This window comes from Numenius arquata, chromosome 5 (genome assembly GCF_964106895.1).
Source record: "Numenius arquata chromosome 5, bNumArq3.hap1.1, whole genome shotgun sequence".
Classification (NCBI taxonomy): Eukaryota; Metazoa; Chordata; class Aves; order Charadriiformes; family Scolopacidae; genus Numenius; species Numenius arquata.
The window spans coordinates 61,723,616-61,744,583 of NC_133580.1; the positions used below are offsets into that span (position 1 = coordinate 61,723,616).

General features: G+C 43.2%; 1 protein-coding gene across 6 annotated transcripts in view; it reads right to left on the reverse strand.

The window, feature by feature from the left end:
- Positions 1 to 19,239: 19,239 nt before the first annotated feature.
- LDB2 (LIM domain binding 2) overlaps positions 19,240 to 20,968 on the reverse strand; it is a 221,922-nt gene continuing 220,193 nt past the window's right edge. For 2 of the 6 annotated variants that reach the window (XM_074148378.1, XM_074148374.1), the window contains one exon: positions 19,240 to 20,538. Coding sequence is in view for 5 of the 6 variants with exons in the window: in XM_074148374.1 (XP_074004475.1) it covers positions 20,308 to 20,538 (231 nt within the window). In the remaining variant the exon portion in view is untranslated. Of the gene's footprint in view, positions 20,574 to 20,968 lie in introns of all 6 variants that reach the window. The other 4 variants (XM_074148377.1, XM_074148376.1, XM_074148380.1 and 1 more) reach the window with 2 other exon arrangements.

The window sequence follows — 20,968 nt, forward strand, 5'->3', positions numbered from 1 at the left end:
GCAGAGAGCTGCATGCATCCACTGGGGGTTTCATCCAGTCTGCCACCAAAAGAACAACTGCCAGCCACAGGGGCTTTGCTGTGCACCTGAAGAATTAGGCATCCTTTGCAGAAGAAAATGATACAAAATTGGCAATTATTTATATAATTTTACTTAAGTCCAGTAGTAATTCTTCTTACAGCAAAGGTATTTTATGATTACAGACCCAGGGACTATAAAAACAAAACAAAAAAATGCTCCAAATTTTAATTGCCAGCAGTTCCATAAAACTTGTTCCATATAGCCACGGGGCTAATACGTGCTTGTTGTTCTCTAGAACTATAGCACCGCAGCCAAGAGACACTGGGTTTACATTTGGAGCAAGGACGACTCAGATTAGACATTGGGAATAGATTGCCTGGGGCGTCTTCAGTGCTTGAGGTCTATGAGAAGGAGTTAGATAAGTATTTGTCAGAAATGCAATAGATATGACTAATCCTGGCTTGGTGCAAATGGCTGGACCCCCAGCAGCTTTCCCAGACTTACGACTTAGAAGACAAACCTGTGTATACAAAGCTACAACTTAGGTTAAAACTGTACATTCCATGAACAATAATCAGAAAGTCTTCACTATTATATTCTTTTGACACCTAAAATTAATCCAAACCAAAGAATTTAATTGTACTGTTCAGGTTTTAAATTTGACCTAAAGCATGTCTTTCCCTATACAAAGGGAATTACAAATTCTTTTAGGTTTTTTTTTTTTTTTTTTTTTGAACAGGCATGCCATTGCCTTGTGCTCAGAGGTCTACACTAAACATTTAGAATTCCACTAAGGGCAAAATCTTTCCCTTGCATGCAGTGTTCTCAGAAATGAGGTCAGGCATTTCTCAATCCCTGGCAAGAAAACTTTCTGACTCATTACTCCACCACAAAGCATCCAGAATTTCCCCTTGGGTCCCAGTCAAATTGTTCAAATGCTTTGGAAAAATATATCTTTGACATCCCAAGAAAGGGAATATAGAAAAGATGTCCTCATAGCATGAAAGGATTAAACTCCTCTTAGATTTGAATCAGAATGTCTTGCAGTTTCCAAGCTATTATTATTTATTAATTCATGCAATGGGTTTCACAAGCACTGAAGTACTTTACAGAATTTCAAATTTTACTGTAAAAACACAGATGTGAAAGTCCCATTGTTATAGACACCGCTGACACATGACCAGTCTTCTAGTAGGACCCAGAAATAGTCAGAAATCATCACTAATTTGGCATGGGAACCACTGAGCTCCCCCTGAATGAATCTTGGGGACTTCCAAGTCCCCTAGAGCTTCCTGGCCCTGGGTTAAGATATCGGGTGCTCGTTTCCAGCATGTCAAAGGCCTCCTGCTTTTTCACTTAATGGTTGATCTTATGTCCTGAAAGTAATGCAGCTTATCTAAGCCTGCCAAGCAGTACCCAGTCTTCTGGGAGGTCTGGGGTCCCTTTTTTGAGTCATTAAGCTTCCCCATCCTTTTCCTTCTGACTAGCCCAGATCTGAGCTGGGCCTGTCCGTTGCAAAAGCATCCCTTCTTCCACAGTCACAGACTCTGGAAGGTTGGATGGGACCTCTGAAGGTCCTCTGATCCAGGCCCTGCTCAGAGTGAGTCCAACTGTAAGCCTTCCCTTCTGTTCCTCCTGGGAATCTGGCTTAAATACTAGCTTTGTCCACTTTGTCTACGTTAATTTTCTGGTTGCTAATACATTGTTTATAAAAGGACTCCCTAAAGACTACCTGTGGACAGAAAATGGAATGGCATCTGCCACAGTCGTAACCGAGACAGCAGGTAACTCAGGTAAGTGGCACTGTCACCCACTGATGTCTATAGAGTCTATATACTGTGACAGTGCCTTGCACAAGAGGACACGGGGCTGGTGGGGAGGGAAGACAAATGTCAACACTGAGTTGGTGTTGAATTCATATTCTTACATCACGTCTGCATCTCAAGCAAAGGGGGAAAATGATGTAAGCAAGGGCCACTGTCTCTGTATTAGACTGGAGAAAACTGGAAACCTACCCCGCAATAAAACAGCAATACGAGGAAAAAAGTTAATTAACACGTAGCATTTCTGTAAGTGAGAAAACAGGCACGATCTCCTGCCTTGTGAGCTGCTACAAAGCAGCCTTAAGTCAAGACAACAGGCAAGGAGAAGCTTCTCCTGAGAAAGCAAGTCCTTATCTGCGTACACGTCTGACCACAGCCTCCCTTCTTCTGTCCCCTCTGAATTGCTCCTATAAACTCTAACTGGAAGGACAAGGATGAAATGTCTGTAGGATCCCCAGGTGGCCCCAGACACCAGACAAGCTTCTTCAGTAGCATCTATGCGCATAAATGATGAAGTTTCTATTTCAGCTTGAAGTAAGTAAATAAAACTACTAAATCAATTAGATTTACATAAATTGGTGATCTTAAAAAATCAGAATTATGCCTACATGATTAGCTGCTTCTGAGCCATATTTAACCATATTTACCCATATTTTATTCCATCATAAGACAGAAGAAAAATAGCAGCGCTTTGCTTCTTGCTCAGGATTTGTCCTGGAACTAGAGAGCCTGAGGGCTGGAGGGCTTTAGGGTGGCTTAACGCCATGAATACCTCTGTCCCCACACATTGCCAAGGCCAAGCCCTCCGTACGTACCCCTGCTACTGCTACCTCCAGTAACCACATCATGCAATCTTGTCCTGAAATCTCTTTCGCTGACAAAAAGAAGGTTTTTCCACCCCTTTTATTCCATATTGGAAAGCAGTAACAGAAAAATCATTTGTTTAGTACATGATTATATATCAAAGGCAAGTGGTAACAGGCTGCTTTGGAGAAGGTGAAGTGTCATGTTAGCATATTATATTCTAATATTAATAATTTGATTTAATATTTAATATTTCCTTTTTGTGTTTAGATAAGACTCCAGCAAGCTTTCTCAATCATCTCCCACACTTCAGCTTCTTGAATGTTGTGTGCCCTGTCCCTCACAGCACTTATTCACACATTAGGAAAATATTGACATGGTGTTGTTATCCTATTTGTGCAAAGGTCTCCTCTGCTGTTGACACGTCTGTGCCTTTAATCAGCCATAAGAGCACCGATGCCTTGTACAATCAGCGACAGGCATTTATGAGCCCGACCTGGTAGCTCTTAATTATGCACAGCTCCCATTGATTGAAGTGAGAATTTGACAGGTTTAAGGGCAGCAGGATCAGAGCAGTTCAAGAAAATGATTCCCTACCTGTATTCATGGAGGACAAAGTGAAAACTCTTGACTTTCAAACAGAGTTTTCCTTAGTGGGGCTTCCAACACCATGTTTTGCACCACTTTTTGGCTTTGTATAGGCAATGATTAGCCTAATTGAGAAATTGCTTGACTTCGCTTTCATTCAGGGTGGCAGAAGAACTTTTCTTTTTTCTTTTTTCCCCAGCATACTGCACAGCAGTTCCTGGGAACTCAACCCTTTCCAGGTTTCCAGGATCAGGCCCTAATTGATCTCACTTCAGGAAATCTTGAGACTAGAAAAAAAAATGGCTTTCTGCCAGCAAATGAGACGCATAGATTTTGTTGCTTAGACCAAAAAGATTAGAGGGACTCTCCAGAGCTTCCTGATCAGTTAAAGATGTGCCTCTTCGAGACACTCTTATCGCAAAGCGGCATTAACGTTCCCCCCCTTCTTACTGCTCTGCGTTTGTCGTTAACAAAATCTGGCATGTATGTGCTTTCTCTTTCTGAAAGAGCTTTTTTTTTTTCCCCTTATTTAAAATAAAGTTTAAAAGGCTGCCCGTCACCCCTCATGACACAGAATTGCAGACGGGGTAGCCAACGGATTGTAATCCAGCCAGTAACTCCCCGGGCTCCCAAGCGGACAACTCAGACAAAGCTCTCCCTGTGAGCTACACCGGCATCCGTTTCTGAAGCCGGGCTTGCAGGGGAAAGCCATAAAAACAGGAGTATCGAGCATGTTAACGTGTTTCAGCTTCTTCCCCTACTCTTGCAAAAGATTGTCCTTATTCGGGACACTGCAGAAGACAGTATTTGGCTTTTGCTGGGCTCCCAGTGACTTTTATAGCTCTTGAGAGTTTTCAGAAATTTCTAGGAGAACGAAATCTCACGAATTTATTACCATCCTGACTTTGCCACCTCATGGTAAATGCGTGAGGCCTACCACACGGCAGACACATAACATGTTGTTTGTGTTAAAATGGCAGGGATATTCCTCCCACCTCAGGCAACAAACCGGGGTGCTCAAGGTAAAAGCCTCCATTTCCAGTTCTTACCTGAGCGATGGACTCGGGTAGAAATCTCAGGAGGGCTCCTTGGATTTTTGGGTGGGCTGAATCTGCTAATAGAAAAGCTTCTGTCTCTTTCCTAATGATACACCTTCGCCTTCTGACTTATTTTTGGTGAGAGACTGCATACTTTAAGGTCTCCCCCCTGCCCCATCCAGACTGAGTTCAGAAGTTCTGCAATACTGAAGCAAACTAAGGGAGGAAATGAGGCAGATAACAACGGAGTGTCAAATAACAGAGACTTGCCTCTACCATACCGAGCATGGACTTTTTGGAGGCTGTATTTTATTTTTATGGGGGATGTGTGTGTAATTTAGACTCTGTTTAACTTTTAAACTGCCAGTGAAAGAACAAAACAGGGAGTAACTTGAAGTACACATTCACTTGGGCTCACCTCATCTTCAGCACTTCTTTGGTGCTTTGTTCCTACATTTTAAGAAAAGAAACTACCATGGGAATGATTTCAGGGCATAAAGCTTAGATTTGGAAGTGAAATTTCTCAAAGCTTTGGAGTATGTACAGTGGAAAATGTGCTTCTGCCTGCTATGGAGGTGAGGAAGGAGAGCAGTTCAGAGGTAGACCTTGGTTTTATTCACGTCCTGGCAAGGTCGTGGATCTGGGTTTTCATTTAGCCCCACACACGTCTGTTCAGCTGCTCTCTTCTCTCCTGGGCATCCAAGGAATGGATGAGGGGGAGAGGAATTTATTTCATTAACAAATGGAGAGATTTTTTTTTTTTTTTTTTCTGAAGTGTCACGAAATTAGAATATGAGTGGAGGAGACAGTCATTATGGCATCTTGTAATTTCTACCCTGCCTCTCCTCCCGCTGTCATAGGCTGTACTGATGTGTAGCTATCCCCAAATCTGTAAGGCATGAATCATCTCACACATTGCCGAGGTGAAACCTGGCAACTATTTAACAGCACCGCTGCAACACTATGGAACATTTTAAGACAGGAAATTAAGAATACCTGAGCCAACGAAAGCCACAGGGGGAAGTTAAGATGGACAGAATTTAATTACCGATGTTGGAATTTGGCCAGGACACCGAAACTTACACCCCAACCCTCCTGTAAAGTGCCATCAGACCTTTAATACTAACAACTGGTCAAAACATCAGCTTTAGATCTTCTCCAAACAAGAACAGCACTAAAAGTCATCTAAGACCTGCTGAGGTATTCCTTTACCACTGAGTGATGGGAGAGGGTACAACACACTGAATCACGCAAACCACCCATCGCACAACAAGAAAAACACCTTTCCTCGTGGCACTAGTGGCTTTTCTTCTCCAGAGGTAGCTTAGTATTTTCAGGAGAATTCGGTGTATTTTCAGAAACGCATCAAGTGACTTTGTAAAGCAAACCAACGTATTCCATTATCTCAGAAGTCAAAATATCCTCGTGCTCCCCTTGCAGAGCCCCCAGATATACTTCAGTGCTCACAGCCTCTTGTTCATTGCCATTTGTAGTGTGGAAAAGAGATGTATTATAGTGAATAACAGTGTGTTGACTTTAAAGAGAAGATTAAAGCCTGAGAGTCTACACTTTTTCATTTCTCACATTATTTTTCTAAAGAAAGCTGTATACTATTTAACGTTCATTTGTGGTGAAGCTGAAAAATTTTGTGGGTTATCTTTTCTAGAAGAGTAGGATTTCTTCAAATCACGGTCCTTGAAATTCCTTAGGCTGAGGAATTATTTCAGCTCTGGAAAGCAAGGGTTCATTATTCACATCGTGTTACGTTGCTGACATAATTCCCTAACAGACTGGGACATGAGGTGTCCCAGTTTGATACTTCAACCTACAGTTACCGCTTTCGCCTTCTCTAAATAGTAAACACTTTTGCGTCTGAGTTCCTCTTTTAAAAACCCTTTGAGCAGTATATCTATATAAAAAAGAAAATCTGGGTTAGCTGTGGGCCACCAGCAATTTATCAAGCAGTATTAGTTATGTCTGTGGGATATTTTTCATTATCTGAGGATTATTAATAGAGGCACTATATACATAGTCATTATTCCTTGACTAATAATTGAGATAATATTGATATGAAGCCTAGTTTCATTAACACCTTAGTAAAGAGACTATGATTGCGAAGGGTATTTTTTTCCCTCCAATTTGTAATCAGAAGTTATTTAATAGTAAAATCAGTCTTTACTTATAACAGAGGTTGCAGACTTTGGGAGTTGGCAGAGCCAGCTGCTGGGCTGCTGGGAGCCAGACTCTTTTTGATCTTCATTTGAATGGTTTCCTTTGATCACCTAGACAATAGATCATAAAAGAACAGAGCTTTTACCCATATCTCCCTAAATTTGCAGGTAAATAATGAGATGGTCTGAACTGAGGCTGGAGTGTAAGATTTTTAACAAACAATTCTCCCCTTTGAAGTAGACTTAGTAAAATTAGCATATAAATGAGCAATACTGCTACATAAGGACATGTGGCTGAAGAAGAGGGATAATTGGACTGAGGGGGTTAGTTTCTAAATGAGGTCATTTGCTAAATGACCAGCAGTTAGACTACAGGTGTGTTGGTTTTGGGAGTCAGAGATGAGATTTGAACAATGGGGTGGGCTCAAGTTGGGGACCTCTGGCTGGCATGGGCGAGGACTGGAGCTTTGTAGCTGGCCCAGAAAGTGCCAAGTTGAGTGGGTGGCAGGGCAAGGGAGAGGGGACAGGGACCCCTCTGACATAATGACATCCCAAGACCATGACTTTGGGAAGAGGTGTCCTAACTGATGCCACAAAGTCAGGCTGTGGCCCATTACACAGATGTTTGTCTCCGGCATCTTCAGGTATGCAATGCAATTGAAGATGTTCATCCATAAGTCTCTTCAGAGCTCCGTTTGATGTGCCTGTGAAGAAGGACCATTATGCCGAAATATCTGCACTGGTAGTTGCTGCCAGGGGCTGCAGAACTCACTGAGCTTGAAAAGCCAGAACCAGGATTTAGAGTGGTGGTTGGTAGCAGGTTAACGTTAGGATCCTTGTGCCTCACAGCTTCTCATTTCACCAAGTTCAGTGGAATTACCTATCCCCTTGGGAAAATGCCACCTCATTACAGGGTTCCTTGGACTCTCTCCTCTCTGCCTGGCTGGGACAACCCCCCAAGCACCAAAATGACCTTGTGCTTCCATGGCAGGGACACATGGCTTAGAGTCTCTCAGTAGTGGTGCTTCCTAATTTACTAAATGAAGAAGTTAAAAGAAGTAGTTATGTTTTTGAATCAGCTTTCAATCAAAATTTCTTAGTATGCTTGAAAGGACCATGCTCAGTTCACCGGGACTTGCTTCCTAGTTCCCTCTAACAAAAACCAAACTTGAGATTGTCAGGGGACAGCAGATGGACGGGAGCGTGATCCCAGTGCCACCTGAATAGCCAACAGGATAGCGTTCCCTGTGCGGTACGAAAGCCAAGTTCAAATCCCCCCTGTGACTGGTTTGGAGGAAAGACATGGACTAAACTTCTGTGGAGAGCACCAGCAGCCTCTGGAGCTGCTCGCTCTCCTCTGGCCCAGGTCAGATCATAAGATCATTGAGATCATCTTTGCCCTTCAACAGGAGATGAGATCACTCTCCCTCCAGTGTAACCCCCATGTAACAAGAAGGCTGCGGATTGAATCCAGCTCTTTTACATCTTAAGTGAATTTTAAGGGCAATATTTTTGCCAAGATAGAAATGACATTTCAGTCTCCTGTGAATGCAACCTGAAGAAGAGGTTCTGTACAGCAGATTTTTTCCCCCCACCATAATTCTCCTCTCCTGCCCTTGGAGACCTGTTAGGACAGGACTCTGTACTACTGGTGAGTGCAGCATCTCTCTGGGGGCTTTAGCTTGCTCTCAGAGCACAGTCAGAGGCTTTTTCAGGAGGAGAAGATGGGCACGGTGGGCTGCAGCAGTCCCCAGGGAAGAGGCAGGTTCCTGCTCTGACATGATTGCCTGCAGCAAGAAGCAGCTTGTGGAAGGTTTGTGGAGGTGCTTGAGGTTGGGGAGCTCTGGGTGGGTTTGGACAAGAAGAGTTTTGTGCAGAGCTTTAGAAAGAGAGGTGTGGGATGGCAGAGGCTGGGGGTTCTCCAGCTGGGACCTAGGCATGTTCATGGGAAGGACCGAAGGATCTGGAAGACTAATGGATGGGTGTAGAAATAGGAGCTTTGGCACAGGAAAGGGGAAGAGCTGGGCAAGGGCTGGGGCAGGAGAGCGATGGACACCAAAAGAAGGAGATTTATTAAACATTTCCGACTTAGATGTTGGGTTTGGGGTGAGAGAAACTCCTGTCCCTTTTCCCCATCCCTTTTTTTTTTTCCCCCTCTTTTTTTCTTTCTGTTGGCAACAGGAGTAGCCCAGCCCAACAGAACGGAGCTGATTTGTTTCAGAAAAATTGATATGAACTTTTTCTGCACTTCTGAAATCTTTCTGTCCTCACCTCTTATATTTATTAGCTCGAAGTGATTCACCAGAAGTTGACCTGAATTCTCAAACTACTTTTCTTCTGGCAAATAAACTCTTCACTAAAAACATATGTGCCCGTCACTACACTAAATACATGCAGTCTATTTACTTGCTGTTTGGCTGATGGCTGGCCCCTTCCCAGCACTGCAGAGGAGAGGGAAGGCATTAAGAAAAGCCCTGAATATTGCTGGCTGAATAGTCTGAAAAAAAAAAAAAAAAAAGGATAGGGATGATAGGAATGAAATCCTAGAGCACTGTTATGCGGCACTTGGAAGATTTTGCTACAAAGTTCCTATTAAAAAATATTAATAAAAAAAAAATCAATGGAAGTCACGCAAATAAAAACCATGCACAGCACTTTGAAACTACACCAGTGTGCCTCCATAAATGCATGGGATTAAGAAAAATAAAAAAAAGAACCTTAGCTGTAGGCAATGCACTTTAATGGCTCAGCTCGGTATGGAGTAACCTCATGGCATGTACCTTCCAGAACCAGTTTCTCCATCCCGTGGAGGAAAGGAGCAGACAGAGCTGCAGATACAAGGTTCCTCTGCCTGGCTACTGCTCTATCACACCCACTGGCCCTGCAGAGCTTGTCACAGGGTGGCACCTGGGCCAGCCTCGGGCCGATGTGAGTCTCTGAAACCCGCGGGCAGAAATGCCGGGCAACGGGGTCACTTGCATGAAAGCAGGAAGGGAACAGGGAAGCTGAACGTGGAGCTGTTGTTCAGCAGCCCCCTTGGTACCGGGGCCCTCAAATAAGGTTCAAAGTAATTTAAATAGCAAACAGGGGGTGAGGAAGCAGAGAGTAACGATGGCTTCCAAAAGGGACTGATTTGGAGTCTGATTTGGAGACACCAGCGATAAGGGGCGACCTGTCCTCAGGCTAATCCAGTAGCACTGATTAAAAAAAAGGGTGTATTTCCTCTAAACGCATTTCCCAGCGCAAAGGGCAGACTGGTGGCTCGGGCAGGCAGGGGGGGAGAGTTTCCCTTCGGTGGGGTGCGAAAGGTTTTAATGAGGGTTCTAAATCAGGCAACACCTGCTCTTGGGGCTTCCCTAGAACTGAAAGCGTATCTCAAGGGATGATGAAGAGTGGAAAAGAAAAAAGGCCTTTTTCCCCCCCCGCCATGGGGGCATCCATTTGGTGGTACAGGGAGGGAAATATTTCACAAGGAAATAGGAATAATCATCAAGGAAAGATATGGGAAACAGAAATCACAGGCTGAAGTAGGCTTAGTAGGAAAACAACAGGGGGTTTGAAAAATTACCAGAAAAGTGATATTCTCAAGAGTGCAAGCAATAGCACAGGCTCTGCCGAAAATGAGGTTAGTTTTGGAAATTAACATCACATCTGTCTAGTTCCAATAATCCTTGTCCATTTTAAAATGGAGCTCACACCACAAGATATCTGCTATAAATAATCAAATACATTATAACCTGGACATATCTTCTACATCGAATAATCCTGCTATAAAAACTGAGAATAAAGGAATTTGCTGGATGACTAGCACTTAAGAAATTGTTCCCTGGTGGGTTATTTGCAGCCTATTCTCTACTTCAGTAGGAGTTTATGTTGAATAACTCACAGCTGTGGAAATACCTGCACAATGGAATTTAATACAGCTAATAAAGGGATCCAAATTGGCACAGCTCCACTCAAAGGCTCTCTAATGTTAAGACATACAAGTGTCTTGGGTGGTGTAAAAGGCTGAGTGGCTTCAGCACAGAACCATGGATGCTCAGGTGGAGGGTGGCACCAGCTGATGAAGGGTGGCACGGGGACAGTAATGAGATGGGCAGCCCAGTGCTGCAGGAATCACAGAACAATATGGGGTTGGAAGGGACGTCTGGAGATCATCTAGTCCAACCCCCCTGCCAAAGCAGGTCCACCCAGAGCAGGTTGCACAGGAAAGTGTCCAGGTGGGTTTTGAATGTCTCCAGGCATGGAGACTCCACCATCTCTCTGGGCAGCCTGTTCCAGGGCTCTGCCACCCTCAAAGCAAAGAAGTTCCCCCTCATGTTTAGGTGGAACTTCTTATATTCAAGTTTGTTCCCATTTCCTCCTGTCCTGTCACTGGGCACCACTGAGAAAAGACTGGCCCCAACCTCCTGTCACCCACCCTTTAAGTATTTATAAGCATTGATCAGATTCCCCCCTCAGTCTTCTCTTCTCCAGACTAAAAAGACCTAAAGGGAGCTGTGCTCCTCACCAGGGCACTGCCTGCTTCCTATGAGCATCTGTAGATGTGCCACAAGGCGAGCTGGGCTCCAAACCCTCTTATCTTTGCACAGACAATGTGGTCCTTATTGTAGTCCTTTTGTAGGAATTTTAGGAAAACTGGGATTTTTTTTTTAAGGAATAACAAAAATCTGTATATACAGAAAAATGCAATAGACACACCCAGCTACACAATGGCCACGTTACAGTCAGGGTTCTTCACTTCTGGTCACATTTAAAGCACCAGCTGCCAGAAGAGCATCCCGAGATGTGCGCATGTAACTGGAAAGGCAGAGTTAACAACTCTTCATTATTATTTTTTTATTGCGGCTCTCCTGGATTAGTCTGTTCTCAAATATTGAAGGGAATTGGGGAAGGGAGGAGAGGAGAAAGATAGAATAACTGATGCTTTGGGTGATCTATGTCATTTATATGTCCTTCAAGCTACCTCTCTGCAACGTTTACAAGTGTATTTCTGTAGAGAGCTGGGCAGGACATGATCTGTGTAATTCACGCTGCAGCACCGTGGCTTAGTCAGGAGCCTTGAGAAGGGAACCTCATCAGCCCACCCCTGGCGAGATCAGAGGTGCTTGTATTTGATATTCGACTTTTAGCTCCATCATTTTTTAACTCTTTGTTTTAAACCAAACCCCATATTTGTAGTGCTTGTAGCTGCATGAAAATCAAATCTGGAAAAAAAAAAAAAAAACACCTTATCAAAGTATAAGTTAAAATTTCAAAACCTGAAAGGAACTGAAAGAAAAAGTGAATTCAAACCAAACAAAAAGGTTCTTGTTTAAAAAAATAAAATTTTAAAGGTCATGGGTTTGAGGAACATTATTTCTGTAGATCTACTATAGCTGTTTCACAGCAGCCTGCAGTCATGTAGGCAGGTGCTTTGCAATGAAAGTCAAATGGCCACAGACCTTCCCACCAGGGAGACGCTGACCCAGAGGAGCAAGGTACTCGGACAGAGGGTGAAGCGTAGGTGATGGGTATGACAATCCAGGAAAAGCTGTGACTGCAGCCAGGCCTTTAATGTGACAAAATGACCACTGGTTTCAAGGTAGGACTGTCAATGTGTTCTGTTTATTTTACCTCAAGGGTTATTTCAAATTAATCCATCTGTTAATCAAAGGAGGCTGTTGCAGTTAAGAAAGCAGAATAGTTTTGGCACTGACTTGCATCATCAGATGATTAAAAAATAAAATAATTGACTAAAATGAATAATAAAATAAAATAAATTTTCCATTTCCCTTTCGATTCTTGACCTTGGAGCTATGTGCCCACCCTGGTGGGCATATGCAGTGTGCATTTGCATGAAGCCCATCTCTGGAAGATTTCCTTCATTACTGATTGCAATTTTCTTCCCCGGTACATGGGCTTTTCTTAGAAACTGCCGTCTTGTAGATTGCCACTTTCTGAAGCATCAGACTGTTTGAAGGCAATTACTATACAGACCACTCCTTCCTTCCCTGACACTTCTCCCTGCCTGAGGACTGGCTATGTCGCGGGTCTCACAATAAAATCACAGGACTTGACAACTCCGTTTCCATGTTAAAAGCCCACACCCCACTATTACATGGTCTTGAGCTTAAGAACGTTGCTTCCCTGCGGAGTGCCACTGTTCAATCACTCATTATAAACTGGTCATTAGTATTATTTCTTTCCCCCCTCACAGGAATGCAGCTGGCATCTACAGGAAAGCCAAATCCTGCTGCGTGAAATTTGTGAGACAGACCCTTCTCAAGGGGGTTCAGGCTTAAAAAAAAAAAAAAAAAAGAACTGGGGGGATATTGGAAAATAATACATTTTCTAGCAGAAAGAAGGCTGAGGTAGGTTATGGTTTTCTGATCCCTTAGGCTGAAATAACAGCAAAACTCGGAAATTTGCTAAACAAAGCCAACTTGAAACTCCCTGTCCCTGTTGACACAAAAGCAAGCAGAAGAGATAGACACGATATGCAAAAAATGGAATTGCATTGCTCCTACAGAGCTCAGGAACCACAGTAAAGGCTCTTGATCACTGTTTGGGGACACCTTAGCTATAGGCCCAGATCCTATAAATTGAACTCCTGTAACCCTTCACACCTGATTCACATCGGAGGAGCTGATGATTTAAGCATAGGGACAGTCATGAAGCTGCTGAAAAAACTGTATAACAAAATAGCTATTTCAGTTGCTCACCTTTTGTTACCACCCTTTAGCACCACAAGTTTAACCTGAAAGGGAGATTTCAATGAAAACAGTTGAAAATTCCCTTTCAAAATGGAGCTGACAGACACAGGCCCTAGTGTCCATCACAGTTCCTTAATTTCACACCTTCTGTCTGCTGAATTTGATCTCTCTTGGCAACCCTGGAGCATCCCACCTTGGTTTTGATGGGTCTGCCTGTGTGGAATACAAGCGAGTCCTGTGCTTTGTTTCACACATAGCCAGAAGAAGACAGAAGGTTAAAAACTTTGGGCAAAATGGCAAACAAATTTTCATAAGCTATCAAAGACAGATGAAAGAAAATTGAATGGAAAAAGCCCCCCCTCAACCCAGCATCTGAAAGCACCAAACACAGTTCTTAAAAGCTTTTCCAGTACTCAGACCCCCCAAGAGATCACTCAGGGAGGATGAAACTTCATGTGATGAAATGAGAGTTGCAGTCAAATGTGATAAGGAGTGTTAAATGCCTGCTTCATATCAAGCATTTGCTAAAATGTCTCCTAATGCACTTACAAGGGAGACGCTGGCCTTATACATTATAGCTGCTCAGTACAAAATTGTACACGCTATCTCAGATGAATTCAGAGTTGTTGAGACAGAGCTATTAATTAAACTGGGGTGATACACAACTTAAGGATCTCCAGAGATCAGACAGAATTCCTTTTAGCACAATATAAAATACTGCTCCACACACACATGCTGTAATGACTGCTCTTCATGCCACCTTCCAACTCATAAGATCTTGGACACCTGAGAAGTATTTATCTCACAGATCACAGTACAAATTAAAAAACAAAACCAAAAAATCCCCACCCTCAAAACCCCCACAACCACACACAGGAAGAAACGAAAAACAACCTGAGGATTTGTGGACTCCAGCTGTGAGCACCGGCCCAAGGGATCCTAAAACTGGGTCTCCAACAGGCACAGGAGCACCCTGGGTGGGCATTTATCATCAGGTCCAGCTGAAACACATTCCCCTGCTAATGGGCAGTAATGCCATTCAGTGCCTGAGTTATCAGGGATGCATTTAGTAACTTATCCAAACTGAAGCTTATCAATCTCATCCTGCTCCCTGTAAAGCTGATGGAAGCACAATCAGGAGTTTGTTGGGGAGCTGGAGTGTGCGTGTTCTGTTGTGGCTGGGTGCTTTTTATAAAGTTTTTGATTCTGTAGGCACAAGTGTATTGTTCTCTGATGTCATCTTTAGTGCATAATGGTGTTTTAAAATGTGCTTATGGATTAAGATGGCCCATAGACCCATTAAAATTATTTCTCGATGTAAGGGATATAGTTCTTTTATTTCAGAAGTGACTCATAGGGTCATGGAAGAAATGCTCCTGCAGTTAGATTGCTCCATCACTGTTCCTAATAAAGACTCTCGCTTTGAAAGAACTTGTACTAGTCACTGTCAAAAAACCACACTAAATTAGAACAGGTTTTAGTACTACGAACATTCAGTGGAAATTCATATCTTCTCATGAAACATAGTGGCATGGTCCATAAATTTAGAGACTTCCGTAAGTGACTCTTTATCTAAAGGTACCATCTGCCATTCTGCAATGCTGGGGTACCACCAGGCTTCCTAATAGAAGCATAATGATATGCTCGAGTAACATCAGTTCTATGGGATGTTAAATATTCATTAGCTCCTCTTACATAGCAGAAGATTCAGGCTTCGCCTTGTATAAAAATACGCTGTCAAAAAGCTAGAAAAAACATACAAATCATCCAGTCCTACACAGTAAAACCAGCTGCTGGGGTTACTTGTGCCCCAGGGCAGCTTTAATTTGGACGTGCAATATATCACCACAGGGCTACTTGATCAGAGTTGCAGTCTCAGGAAATATTTTCAGGACTATTCAATTTCCATTAGCAGTTTCTCCAGGATATATTAGGCACAAACTGGGTTTCCTTCAATATCAATCATTCATGTTTTCTCTTTCATCCTGTCTTTGCTAAAATGGGATTTTCATGGAGGCCATGAAATTGCAAAATTTAGTCTGTTCTTAGAGCTGTTCTATCATTTAGGCTCCTTTAATGGTGTTTTGCAGCAAAAGGTAGGGTGAGGAACCTCTCTCCACCCTGGTGTTGGAGAACACCCGGTACTGCTCAGTATTTTGCCTTTCCATTCAGTATTTGCCTTCCCCTTTGCCCCCAGCTCTGTCGGCAGACTCCAAGGCTGATTATCCTCAGCAGCTCTCCGGGAATGGCTACTTTTGCTCTGTTCCCCAAGGACAAAAGTTGGTTACACGTCGCAGATATGCCAGAGTAGGACTTTCTCCAGGTCCAAGGTTAAAAATGAGTCGCTTGCAACTTTCACAGAGAGCTCTGTGATGCTGAGAACGTACAAATAGTAGCCACACCTCCCAAGGTCCCTTCCAAATTGAATTATCCTACAACATTATTGCATTCATACACACTAAAGCAGAGATGATGAAACCCAAGGACACCTTCTTTCTGAAAAGACTACAAAGCCACGAATGTTGCCTATTCTAGCTTGAGAAAATGGAGAAAGGAGGAGCTTTAAGACCTGAAATGTTCTCGTGAGGGGCAGCTAGTGAGGCCAGCTGGTGACTCATGTGAGTTGGAAGCTGCCCGAGAAGTGGACTTTGCTGACCCAAGACCAAAAAACCCCAAATCCCCAAACAAAACAATTGAAATAATAACCAAAACCCAGCAGTGCTTATGATTCTTGCATGTTCCGAGTCCTTTGTAACAGCAACCAGCTTAGTTATCAGTGTTCTTACTCAGCCACTTTACTAATTATATGATCCTGCTTTTCTAAGTAAACTCCTGGAATTTCCTCCCTCTGATTGGCGAGGGCACTTCTCAGGGCCACTGTTTCCCCCCATTTAGTGAAAACAAACAAGAGCTTTCTCTTTGAAAGTATTTCAGCATCATGAGATAAGTTTCCTTCCTCCTTTTAATAACTGCAGGGCTCCCCAGGGGAAAGTGTCAACAACATTATTTCCTTCCAAATTCTGAGAGAGATACAATGTTCTTGTAGGTGGGGAGATTAGATTACAGTAAAATTGTTAAGTTTGCAGCTTGCGTTCTTCAGGCTGAGACCTCAGCTCTCACGACCATGTTGCTTCAACTCATCTGTGATCTCTGTTCACCTTTCCCACATCTCCAGACGGTCATGGAGCACAGAATCATAGAATCATAGAATGGTTAGAGTTGGAAGGGACCTTAAAGATCATCGAGATCCAACCCCCCTGCCATGGGCAGGGACACCTCCCACTAGAGCAGGTTGCTCAAAGCCCCATCCAGCCTGGCCTTGAACACCTCCAGGGATGGGGCATCCACAGCTTCTCTGGGCAACCTGTTCCAGTGTCTCACCACCCTCACAGGAAAGAATTGCTTTCTGGTATCTAATCTAAATCTACCCTCTTTCAATTTAAAACCACTACCCCTCATCCTATCACTCCACTCCCTGATAAAGAGTCCCTCGCCATCTCTCCTGTAGGCTCCCTTCAGGTACTGGAAGGCTGCTACAAGGTCTCCCCGGAGCCTTCTCTTCCCCAGGCTGAACAGCCCCAGCTCGCTCAGCCTGTTTTCATAGGGGAGCTGCTCCATCCCTCTGATCACCTTCGTGGCACTCCTCTGGACCAGTTCCAACAGGTCCGTGTCCTTCCTGTGGTGGTGAAGCTGCAATCCACACCCAAAAGGAATAAAATCCAGTAGTTAATGCGATCGCGACACCTTAATTTTCTACCTGTGGGGAGTGTTCCCAAGGACGGGGCACAAGCACACGGGAAGAAGCAGCCTCTGCCCTGACGTGACGTTTTTTACCACGTCACTTGAAAAACGGCAGGAGAAGCCCACGCGGCAACCCAGGGCACGGGGATGAAGGAAGTGGCAACGATGAGACTGCGTGGGACACCTCAAACCCCTCCGTTCAGCCGGCCCAAATGGACATTAACTTTTATGAATAAATAAGTGAATAAATAAAATCAGCTCCCTCTGCCTGTTCCTCACCCAAACCACAATAGGGTGGAGGGTGGATTGATAGCTTGTAGACGGGGCTTTTGAGGAGATATGGAGAAAGTGTCCTTCCAGATTAATTCAAGGACAGCACTCCAAGGAGCCTGTTACCCATTTTTCAAGCGTTCCTGTGTTTATTTACTGAAACAACAGGAGTAATATGACATCATAAATCTTTTAAAAATTGAAATAGTAGTGCCAGTCTTGAAAGATTAATAATAAGGAACGCCTTTTAGAGTGTGCTCATGGAAATGTAATATGAATGATTAGTGTTTTTGAACATTAGAATTACAGTGTATAATTGTGATGTTATAGCAGCTGTATAGGAGCCAGTGATCCCTTAATGGAATACATTGTGAATTTAATTATTTACATGGAAAAATCGGGGCTGATATAGTCACTGAGTGATGGACCTACCGTTTCCTGCAAGTGTTATGCAGGAGCAGCGTTACTATCTATGCAGGCACTCCCAGTCCACAGTTGTTATTTAGTGAGTTTTAAATTCTGCCCTACGGTTGATATCCTTTGGGCTCTAGATCTTACAGAAGCCCGGAATGCCTTTTAGGCTCTCTCCTCCTCTTGCCTCCTCCACCTACCACAGGTGCCAAAATTCACCAGATGAGGAATTTGCTTGCAGGAGAAAGGGGCCCACGTCAGAGGCTGAGGTTTGCTTTTCGGGCAGGGAGGGGACTGTCTCCTTCTGAAGAACCAAGCGGCCAAGCAGGGTCCTTTGCCCTGTATTGCTTCTGCAATGGTGGTTTCAAAACTATTTGGCGGAATCACATCCAGCAAAAAGCATGCTTAAAAAATCTGTATATACGCTTGGGAGACACATTTCCCTAGGGTGGCTTCTGGGTACACTTATGAAAAAACAGGGGTTCTTCAGTTCTTTACTGTGTCGAGTTCTGGGCTCCCCAGTTCAAGGGAACTGCTAGAGAGGGTACAGCAGAGGGCTACAAAGATGATTAGGGGCCTGGAGCAACTGTCTTACAAGGAGAGGCTGAGGGACTTGGGTCTTTTTAGTCTGGAGAAGACTGAGGGGGGTCTGATCAACGCTTATAAGTACTTAAAGGGTGGGTGTCAAGAGGAAGGGGCCAGTCTTTTCTCAGTGGTGCCCAGTGACAGGACAGGAGGAAACGGGAACAAACTTGAATATAAGAAGTTCCACCTAAACATGAGGGGGAACTTCTTTACTTTGAGGGTGGCAGAGCCCTGGAACAGGCTGCCCAGAGAGGTGGTGGAGTCTCCTTCTCTGAAGACATTCAAAACCTGCCTAGACACGTTCCTGCTGGGTGGACCTGCTTTGGCAGGGGGGTTGGACTAGATGATCTCCAGAGGTCCCTTCCAACTCCATATCGTTCTGTGATTTGGATGCTTTTATAATGCTGTTAATATCAAAAGTACAGTTTCGGTCAAGAGCAACCCATCACTCCCCTGCACAAAAGGCAGGACGGTGTAGATCCAGTATCCCTGTGTCGGTGATTCTCCATGTAAGTATTTGCCAGCCTCAGGGTGCCCCTTGCAGGGTTTCTCAGCTGCTGGGGGATGCAGGCGAACATCTGGGCCCCTTGGCTCAGCCCAGGGGCTGCATTCAGCACGGCTGCACCAGTCCAGAGGTGCTGCTCGCTCCTGTGAGCAACTGATTTGATAGCAAAGGGAAGAAAAGAGGAGAATTTTTTTAAATCCTCTCAGCCCCAGCTGAGGGACTCGTGGTAAAACTATCAGACAGAATTCAGCAGAGTGGAAATCCCTGCTCTGATAAGCCCCAGCCCTGCGAGGCGAGGGATGCGAAGTTCAGGACGGAGCTGCGCTCGCTGGGTGCCCTGCGCTCCCCCCTGCCTGGCTCTCCCCGCTGGTACTGACCTGTGGTGTTACACACCATTAACGCTATAAAAAAAATAAGAGCATCTAACCAAATTGAGCTGTAAGAGATTCACACCTAAGCTACAGGCTTTCCTTTTTTGCTGGAAAAAGTTGGTAATTCAGCACAACACGAATTCCAAGGATTCCTGGTGCGTGATGCTGCACGTGGAGATGTGTCTTTTGCACGCAAGGAACTGTAAAGGCACCATGTAAGAGCACATTTGTTAACACAGTTTATTGGCACACTTATTGGCAAAGCATACATAAAATACAGTTGTATTATATAACACACTGACTCACTGTGTCTTTACATGATGAGTTGAACATATTAATATGTAAATGAAAAAAAAAATTAGTTTCTTTTATAAAGTTTCACATAAATACACCGGAATCAAAAAAAAAAAAAAAAAAGTAAACCAAAAAATGGTTTTGAGGGCTTTACAAAAATATTATACAAGAAATATACTATGAAAAGAAATAACAACAAAGCCAACTCAGATACAATAATAAAAACACAAAAGTTTTAGATTTATTAAGCTGCCCACAAAGTTAATGGATTACATGGCTTTAAAATATCTGGATCGACAGCAATTTTACAAAGCATAAACTCTCATAGGACTGGGTGTCTTTTTCCACATAAAAATATTTCTCATGTCTTTGATGAAAAAAAGACATTTCTTGTTTCAGCATTTTTATTAAATGATGGAAAGAGTATCTACTGGCATCAGCTAAACGTAAATTAAAAATGCTGGATCCTTTACATGAGTAACCGATGAAAGAAAAGTTAACGAAAGAACAAAAGTTACTTTAAATTACTTCTCCTTAAAAGCTGATTTTTTTCTGAAACAAGAAATTTCAGGTGCAAGTTGAAAAGCAGAAAATATATTACAATTGTAAAAAGTTTTACATAGTTACGTTAATGAGATCCTGAGCACTGATGACTTCTTAAAATATGGCCATTGTTCGATGAGGAAAAAAACAACCCCTTCCAATAAAATGCATTGTCAGAAATTTGCCATGAGATGCTATTTAATTTTCAATTATTTTAATTGAGGTCAGTGCCAGTATCATGTTGTATGTGAATGCTTCCAAGAAATGTATATGGAAGCTTATACAAGAGTTTTCCCTAATTAAAAAAAATCAGATAGCTTTAGTTTAGAAATAGATACTGTATCCATTGAAAGGTGTTTTTTTAAATTTTTTTTTTTTGAAGAACACTGTGAAACAGTAATTAATGACCCACTGACATACACTGCAGTGGGTACTGCTGCAGAATAACCTATTGGGAAGCTTGTGGTGTGGGGTTTTCAGATTTAGTCTCCTGGTTAGCAGGAGGTTTGCTGTTCCACGGGCTGTTATTTCCCAGCGCAGGTGAATTGTTGAAATCTTCTTCATCATCCATGCCATTTGCTGCATCATACTGTGTATTCTCTAATCTAGTGATGAGCCTTTCGTCTTCATCCCCAAATTCGCCTCCCATCAGAGTTGGTTCTCCTACCACCATCACATCCTGTGAACAGCACCCAATATTTGTTATATGGAAACCTTGAGAGAGAAAAAATCAACTTAAAAAAATTATGTTAGAGAATTTGCATCTCTTAACTTCGTGATACTTGAACAACAGAGTTAAAAGTTCCTGCATAGTAGGAACCAGGAGACAGGCTTACACTTTATTTCTAATTTAAATGAGAAATTATAACACATCTCTCTAGCTGCATGCTCATGGCTCTGGATCTCAGAAACCCCAGAACTGAAAAGCAGGTAGACTGACAAATGCGCATGATTTCAAGCAAATAAGCAGGCTATGACACTGCCTTAAGCTCCTGCTTGAAATATTTAGCCTTTACCCGGTGATTCTTTCCTGAGCCATTTGACTTGGAAAAGCCACCAAGGTGCATCCCAGCTGCAACTCAGTGACATGCGTATTTTAAAAGTAGTTT